Source organism: Glycine max, chromosome 18 (assembly GCF_000004515.6).
Source record: "Glycine max cultivar Williams 82 chromosome 18, Glycine_max_v4.0, whole genome shotgun sequence".
NCBI lineage: Eukaryota > Viridiplantae > Streptophyta > Magnoliopsida > Fabales > Fabaceae > Glycine > Glycine max.
Genome location: NC_038254.2, coordinates 11,327,285 through 11,336,989, shown reverse-complemented (window position 1 = coordinate 11,336,989; position 9,705 = coordinate 11,327,285). Strand labels below are relative to the sequence as shown.

The following is a 9,705-nucleotide window of genomic DNA, read 5'->3' as shown; positions in this document are numbered from 1 at the left end:
TTTTTGTGCATATGTACTAAGTGTTGGGTTTTTTAGGCCCCCTTGCTATGTGGAGTAAAGATCCAAATAAGAAGGTCCATTTTGTCTCAATTATTTAAGTGGAGAGGGGTCAAATTAGAGAGATAGACACACACAAAGAGTGACTCATTTGAGAGAGAAAAACAGTTACAAATCATTGAGAGAGAAAGGTGAGGGAAAATCATTGTGGTTTTCGCATACCCACCAGAGAGCATTTTTCAAATTGTAATTGCGGATTTGTTCACCTTTGGATCAAGCTGATTTTTGGACATCAGGTTCTACACGCGTGATACTTCAAATTGTCTGGTTGGATCATTAAAAAGATATCTAGAGAGAGAGATAAATGTTTCGCATTCATTGCATTGAGGGATTTTCCATGTTAAACAAATTGTGTCTCTGTTTTCTTTAATCTATTTTGCGCTCTATACTTTATTGGTGTAACTCATAAGTTCTTGCAAGTTTGGGGGGATTTATTTTCGTTGCATATTACTCTGTTATAGAGTTTGTTATCGTATTGTCATATTTCCCCCATCTGAGTGGTATTAGAGTTCTTTGGTTAAGGGGTTGTTTTTATACTTGCCTGAACGATGGAGGCACATATGAAGGGTGATAGAGACAAGAGCAGGAGCAAGTCTAGGACTCAGTACAAGAATGTTGAGTGTCATTATTGTCACAGAACATGGCATATCCTAAGGAATTGTTTTCTATGGAAGAAGGAGAGTAAAGACAAGAAGAGTAAGCAAAAAGAGAAGGATCATGATGATGACTGTGAAACTACTGCTACTAGTGATGACCTTGTTATTCTCCATGGCCTTAATTCGCTTAATCTTGTATCTGATGAGAGCATGTGGATAATTGATAGTGGTGCTACACTGCATGTTACAACCAGGAAGGAGTTCTTCACATCTTACACTCTAGATGATTTTGGAGTCTTGAAGATAGGTAATGATGGCATGTCCAAGGTGATTGGTGTTGGTGATGTTTGTTTGCAAACCAACATCAGAATGCATTTGCTACTTAGAGGAGTGAAACATGCTCCAGATGTCCGCTTTAATTTGATCTTTGTGCAGGTACTTGATAGTGCTGGTTATGATAACCACTTTGGTTCTGGAAAGTGAAAACTCACCAAGGGTAACTTGGTTGTGGCCAAGAGGGAGAAAATTTCAAAGTTGTATTGGACGAAAGCTTTGGTTGCTAGAGACGGTGTGAATGTTATGGATATGGAGGCATTTTTGTGGCATCGAAGGCTTAGTCATATTAGTGAGAAGGGGCTGAATTGTTTAGCCAAGAAGGATATGTTTCCAGGATTGAAGAATGCAGATTTAGAGAAATGTTCTCATTTCATGGTTGGTAAGCAAACTAGAGTATCCTTCAAGAAGCATCCTCCCTCCAGAAAATCTAAGTTGCTTGAATTGGTGCATTCAGATGTTTGTGGCCCTTTAAAGGTGAAATCCTTTAGTGGTGCACTCTATTTTGTTACCTTCATTGATGAATGTTCCAAGAAACTTTGGGTCTATGTTTTAAAGACAAAAGACCAAGTTCTTGAGAAGTTGAAGGAGTTTCATGTCTTAGTTGAGAGGTAGTCAGGTAAGAAGCTGAAATACATTCGTACGGACAATGGTGGTGAGTATTGTGGACCATTTGATATCTATTGCAAGCAGCATGGTATTGCTCATTAGAAAACTCCTCCTAAAACTCCTCAATGGAATGGTTTGGCGGAGAGGATGAACATGACATTGATTGAGAGAGTGAGATGTATGCTCTCTGAAGCAAAGTTACCCAAGCACTTCTAGGGCAAGGCACTGTACACGGTAGTGCATGTTACCAATCTTAGTCCTATTGTTGTTTTGAATAGTGAGGTGCCGAACAAAATTTTGTTTGGCAAGAATGTGAAGTATGATCACTTAAGAGTTTTTGGCTGCAAGGCTTTTGTGCATGTTCTAAAGGATGAGAGATCCAAGTTGGATGAAAAGTCAAGGCAATGTATCTTCATTGGTTATGGTGAAAATAAATTTGGTTATAGGTTTTATGATCCTGTTGAGAAGAAGCTTGTTACAAGCCGTGATGTGAAATTCATGGAAGATCAAACCATTGAAGACATTGATAAGGTGGATAAGTCTACACCCAAGGAAGATAACGGTGTGGTTGATTTTCAACCAGTTTAGTCGCCTATTCAGAATCTGAATACTGATGTTCTGAATGATGTTGGTGTTCAGCAACCTGGAGATGAGGTAGATGTTTTTGCTGATGATGATGATGAAGAGGAGCATGACATGTCACAAGATGAAAATCTTGGTGATGCTACCGAACCACCTCAAGTTCAACTCAGGAGGTCCAATATGGAGAGACAACCTTCTAAGAGGTATTCTCCTAATGAGTATGTGATCCTAACAAATGATGGAGAGCCTGAGTGCTTTAGAGAGGCCATGGAAAGTGAAGAAAAGAGAAAGTGGCTAGATGCAATGAAGGATGAGATGAAATTCATACATGATAATCACACTTTTGATTTAGTGAAGTTACCTAAGGGTAAGAAGGCCTTGGATAACAGGTGGGTCTATAGGGTGAAGCATGAGAGTAACTCTACATCTCCGAGGTACAGAAGCCAAATTGGTGGTGAAGGCCTATAGTTAAAGGAAGGGTGTTTATTTTAATGAGATCTTTTCTCCCGTGGTGAAATACAAGTAAGGATCGTTTTCTTGTCCAAACATATTTTGGTGTGTAGGCTGTAACAAACTCTAACTAAAATTGAAGTGTGAATATGTTACAAACCTCATACATACATACATACATACATACATATATACACACACACACACACACACACACACACACACACACATATATATATATATATATATATATATATATATATATATATATTATTTAAATTATATATGTTGATAATTTTGTTTGTCATATATTTAAAATATATGTACATAGAGAAAATTATTAATTTTTAATTAAATATTTTAGAAGTATACTAAATATAATTATAGTAAAATTGAGCAAGATGATTAATTATATTTTTAATTAAATAGATATTGTCTTAAAAAATATTCAGTCTATTTAAATTTATTATGATTTATTCTTCAAATAATGATGCAATATCTATCTCAAAAGTATAAATACAAAAAGAATGTAAATATAATGATTTTTAATATATAATTACTTTAATTTGAGTGTTGATTTTGTAACTATGGATATTATTTTAATGTGTAGTTGATTTTTGTGTATTTATAATGAATAATTTTAAATTTATTTATATTAAAAATTAAAATATTTTTTTTGAAATTGAATATTTTTTTAAAAAATATATTTACTTGTTAATTATTTTAAAATGATATTTTTATTTATTTTGAGAATAAAATTTTTAATTATTATTATTATTATGATTATTATTATTATTATTATTATTATTATTATGATTATTATGATTATTATTATTATTATTATTATTATTATGATTATTATTATTATTATTATTATTATTATTATGATGATGATTATTATTATTATTATTATTATTATTATTATTATTTTCCATTTTAAAGTTATTTATCTATAATTATTATTATATGATTTAGACTTTTTAACTTATAACTTAAGTCTATTAAGATTATTGTATATAAAAAATATTAATCATACTTTTTATATGTTAATACTTTTTTATATTATTTTTTTAGTATTTATTTTTTCATTTTTTTTGAATTCAGAAAGATGATGTCATTAATATAATAATAATAACTACACTGTTGTTATATATTTTACAATTATTTTATATTTATTATACTTAATGAGTATTTATTAAATAAAAACGTATAATAGAAAAAAGTAAAACTAATGAATCAAAGTTACATCCCATTAATGCAAGTATAAAGAGTTATGATCTTGATTTAGATCTCACTCACTATTAGATTTTTTTAAATGTGAAATTTAGGAACCAACATTTATGAGCACTTTATAGACATTTTATCAGAATTAGTAACCATTATCAGTATAATGATGGTCATTGAAAATCCGACCTTATAAATTAAAAAACGTTCGAACCATTAAATAAAACTAAACATAGTTTTATTGGTTTTAATAATAATAAAATTGTAAAAAATAGCTTTTAAAATTTTAATCTTTTAATATTTTCGAAATCAGTGCAAAGGAAATGATTTCATACAAAACATATTAATTATTAATTATAGTTCTGAATAATAAATGATTATGTAGAATTATATATATTATTTTACTGAAATGTTGATAATATTTTTTGGAATTTTTTTTCATTTGAGCATCTCACTAAACAATTTTTTTTAAAACTAATAAGAAATTACAATAAAACTGAAAATAAATTTATTTGAATTAAATTCATATTCCATTATTAAGGTAATTATTTATGAACGAAAAAGAGTTTAAACCAAAAGTTTCCTTTGTGACACATGAGATGGAGGCATTAGTGTCTAGTGGGAAAAGGAGTTTAAACTAAAAGTTTAAAATCTTAATCTGAGTTGGTATTTTATAAAAATAAAATACGTGTTTGACTAAGTGAAATTAATAGAAAAAATTATATAGCTGTAGTTTAAGTGTTCGTGAAGATTATTATCAATAAAGAGAATCAAAGAAATTAAGTCACAAAAAATTTGATATGTGCATTTTTTAAAATTTAAATCTGAGTCAATATTTTTTAAACTTACATTAAATCATAAAGATTATTTCAAAATGTATTCATTTTATAGGCATTAAAATGAAACATAAGTTGCTAATTTTAAGATCCGGTTTTCCCTTATATAGTCATTCATTTTTTTTATCAATTATTTTTATGCATCTTAAATTATTATCGCTTTCAACATCTATGACCAATTAAAACCTATTGTTTTTGTATCATTTTTTAAAAAATAATACTCATTAATATACTAATTTTATCTACCAAACGTTTTTTTTTTCATTCATTACTAATCACTCTCATTGAAATCGTACCTTGCATTTTCATTTTCAATTTCTACATTAGTTTCAAAACTTTATTTTTTAAGCTCATCATTGCAAAGTTTTATTTTCTTTGCACATCTTAGTATTCTAAAATTATTTTTCCCAAACTACCCACTTCTTTCTTTTATTTTTTCAAAACTACCCCTGCCTACTTCCTTTATTTTTAAATTGATTATTATAAATTTAATATATTTTTTATATGTAAACTTATTTATTTATTATGATTTTTAGTTTTAGTTAAAATATTATATGCTAAAATTATTTATTTAATGTGAAATTTAATAATATAAAAGAACTATTTATTCAAGGTAGGCTAAAACAACTATTTAACAAAGAAAACATAATCAAGTAATTAATTATCAAGTTAATAAGTCGATTACAAACTTTTTAATCGAGTGAAACTTAAGTTTTGCATACAACTATATTAAAAAACCACATGCTATTATTCTATGGTTCATCATTTCAAGATGACCTTTTTCTCTTTCTTTCCGTTACTTTTTTTGTTTTATGAGTAGGAATCAAACATAATATTAAGAATTTATAATAACTTATATATCTTGTTTAATCACGAGTTATAATTTTTCTTTATATTATTTGATATGTAATATGTTATTTTTTATTTGAAAATATGATATCCTATTTCTTAAAAAAAAGTCAATCCACCAAAGAGACAAAAAAAACCATCCCATAATTAAGAAAAATCAAAATAACATCCTTGGAAACCCATTCAAAGAACTTGTGCTTCCTATTCTGCTTTTTTCGGAAAATCTTCACGTGCTTTGTTGCAGACTGCAGCTGTTTCTGTTGATCTTAATCTGTTAAAATGAAGGTTCTTGAAATTGCTTCATTCCACTGGTGTGTCTTCCAAGTTCCAATGCTCTGGAATTTGATATTCTACTCTTAAATCACACCGTGTTCGGGCTATATATTATTCAAAATTGTCCACATCTTCCTTATTTATTTTGTGGTCACGACATATTTGACATAAAAACACCTCACCACCACTTTTGTAGTCCAATAAGAAAAAGCATGTTAACATTCCTTTACTTTTGTAATCTCAATGTATTTTTAACACTTTTCAATAACCGATTTTTGTGTGTGAAGGGAGATACTAAACTGTCCTAATATATGCAAGTTATTAAAAATTTGTGCACTATCTCTTCCACGAATGTTTTATTTTATTGATTTTTAAACCTTTGGCTCTAAAATTTTGGAAAGGTCAATAAATCTTTGCTTAATCACGAAATTGGTGCTAAAAAATGCACTTTGTTGTTTCAATCCATGGAAAAAAAAATGTCCAACTCAGAATTTTTTTATAAGCAAAATAAACTTTATTAAAAGATGAAGCTTGGAATAGAGCACAAGTTGTGACCCATCACCCATCACAAACTATAAAACATTACAAAGCATCAATTCTTCCTGTCAAGAAATAACTAAGCATTGCCCCAACCCTAGTAAATATATTGTTATCAAGTGGCTCCCCCTGTCCCTTCTGAGATCCGCCGGTGGTGGCAAGGTCATCGGCGGTTTTTTCTTTGTCCAATTAATTTATTAATGTAAGTTGTTTTGAACACGCAATTAAGACCAGTTGTTTAGGGTTTACTAGTTGTTTGTAACGTCACCTACCTTGAAGAAAATGAATTCTGTTGTTAATTATTATCAGACTCAAACACTCTCATTGGCTCCTTTCCAAGTGCCCAATTGCCTTCAAGATTCTGTATGCCTTTTCCTTCCAAGTGAACATTGTGGACAACTACTTTCCGTGAAACTTCACACACTATCCGTCATGTCATGTAAGATTACCATTGAACGAGTCAGAACGACCTTTTCAAGGGAAAAACAAAGTGTAAGTCATCATCAAACTTTGTAAGGTTACTTATATTTTATCGAACACATGCAAATAATTATGTGTGATGATAATATTAAGAGTCACTCTCATTATCAAAACTCTTATCAAAATAGTTGACATTTCTCATTACTGTATAAAATATATATTATATATATGGGTTAACTATAGTAGATTTTTTTTATATTTTTCATGAATGTATAAGTAAGTTATAATAAAATATTATCTTAAAATATATTAATGATATTATTTGTTAATACATTGATACATAAAAAAACAAATGTGTATTGGTAAATTATACTTAGATATTCTCTTCAAATACATTAATAATATAGTTGGTTAACGTCCTTATACTAAAAGATAAACTTATGTATGTTAACAAATCCATATGAAAAGAGATCAAGTTATTTCAAAAATAATTTTAAAAAGAGTTACGCTTTCTCTTATTAATTGATTTTCTTAAAATTTGATGATTAAAATGATTTAAAAAAAATGAAAAAATAAGGATGAAAAATAATTTATTCTTTTTTACTGACGTCGTAAAAAAGTTTACGACTTAATTTTTTTAAATATAACTTTGAATTCATATTTAAAAAAATTAAGTAAAAAAAATAAAAATCATAAAATAAATTACCCTACAACTTATACCTTCCTGCGTATTTATTTAAAGTTTACTCTCATTTGATAATTTAGACAAAAAAAAATTGTCCCTAAACAGTCGTTTTACCCCGATCATACCGTATAGCGTTGCTCGTTTTATTTTCACGCTAAAAAAATTGAGCGTGTTCCTTGTGGTCGTTTCTCTATGTTCTTTGGCTTCTTTTCTTGCCTTCACATCCCTCTACTTGATATATATTACATATAAATAAACATAGAGTAGAGCAATGAAGCATAGTTCCCACATCAATATCCCAAAAAATGGTTACCATAAAAACTTCTCACACTGTGGTTCCAAATCAACCAACTCCGAAAGGTCGATTATGGCTATCTAATAGTGACAATTCCACACGTCCAGCACATACACCCGTTATTTACATATACAAAGCACAACTCAACATTGAATATGACATTGAGAGAATGAGAGACTCTCTTAGCAAAGTTCTAGTGTACTACTATCCAGTTGCTGGCAGATTGAGCTTAGCAGAAAGTGGTCGAATGGAAGTGGATTGCAACGCAAAGGGAGTGACATTGATTGAAGCCGCAACCGCAAAAACATTTGCTGATTTTGGAGACTTTTCACCCTCTGATTCCATCAAGGAAGAGCTTGTTCCAGCAATTGATTATCATTCTCAACCTATACAAGAGATTCCTTTGCTATTTGTTCAACTAACAAGATTCCAAGGTGACCAACAACAAGGCCTTGCCATTGGAGTTGCTTTCTCACATCCTGTGGCTGATGGGTCTGCTTGGATTCACTTTATGAACACATGGGCAATGGTCAATAGAGGAGACATGTTGGATCTTAATGAAATGCCATTTCTAGATCGAACTATACTCAAATTCCCACCATCATCGTTGCAGTCACCGCCGCCGCCGCACTTTGATCACCCAGAGTTGAAGCCTCTGCCACTCATACTAGGCAAATCTGACAGCACTGAAGAGCAAAACAAGAAGACAGCAGCTTCTATGTTGAAACTCACATCAAAACAAGTGGAGATGTTGAAGAAGAAGGCCAACGATCAATTAACAAAACAAGGGTCAAGACCTTTTAGCAGATTTGAAGCTGTGGCTGCACATATATGGAGATGTGCATGTAAGGCTCGTGAACTACATCACAATCAACCAACTCTTGCTCGGTTCAACGTTGATTTTCGCAATCGATTAATTCCTCCTCTCCCCAGGAATTACTTTGGGAATGCTTTGGTAGCAACAGTGACACCAGAATGTTATGTTGGAGAAATGACAACAAGACCATTGAGCTATGCTGCCCAAAAAATGAGAGAAGCAGTGGCATTGCTTACAGATGAGTACATAAGGTCACACTTAGAAGTTGTATTTGGTGAGGAGCAATTGGATTGCATAAAGGCTTTTTTCTTGGGACAAGGAGAAGGTAGATATGCACCTTTTGGAGGGAATCCGAATCTTCAAATCACAAGCTGGATCAACATGCGGGCGTATGAAACCGATTTCGGGTGGGGAAAGCCTGTGTATTTTGGTTTAGGATATGTGTGTGCATTAGATAGGGGAATTATTATGCGAGGTCCACAAGATGATGGTTCTGTTATTGTGATCATGCATTTCCAGATAGCACATATGCAACTTCTTAAGAAATTCTTCTACGAGGATATATTCACATCAAGGTTGTAATTCGTGGTTGTGCAGACTGAACGATGACCATGAAGGTCAATTTTGATTTACATAATCAGCTTCTTTGGTATTGTCTCCATTGGTCAAATCCTAAACCCTCTCCCCTTACAAATTTGAGTTTTTTAATCGTTAATTAATTTTGTCGTATGAGAAGATGGTTTTTGTGGAGACCGGATGTGATAATTTTCTCTTTGTGTGCTTCTTTGGTTGTTTGGATTTGTTGGTGTGTATGTGGTCATTACATGGGTTATGAGTTGTTGTCATGAAAGTTCAAGGTTTTTGAGTGTGAGGGTGGGGATGCACTCTCTAGTTATATGGCGGCTTCTAGAGTGGGTGACGAAAGCAACTCTTGCACCATGGGAAACAAAGCTAGAGCGTAGGATTTTGGCCTTTTTCGAGATATGTGTAAGACTACCATAGACATGTCCACACCAAAGTAAATTTAAAATAATAATTAATAATTAATAATTAATAATTAAGGATTATGTAGAGACTAATAAATAAATAATTAATAATTAATATCTCATGGGAGAGACATGTAATTTATGTAGGGATTAATA

At 31.0% G+C, this 9,705-nt stretch overlaps 1 protein-coding gene across 1 annotated transcript; it reads left to right on the top strand.

The window, feature by feature from the left end:
• Nucleotides 1-7,516: 7,516 nt before the first annotated feature.
• On the top strand, nucleotides 7,517-9,200 carry LOC100789491 (spermidine hydroxycinnamoyl transferase). The gene has a single exon (XM_003553067.5). It carries the CDS (start codon nucleotides 7,757-7,759, stop codon nucleotides 9,143-9,145), a length of 1,389 nt encoding a protein of 462 aa, XP_003553115.1. The 5' UTR covers nucleotides 7,517-7,756; the 3' UTR covers nucleotides 9,146-9,200.
• Nucleotides 9,201-9,705: the final 505 nt, after the last annotated feature.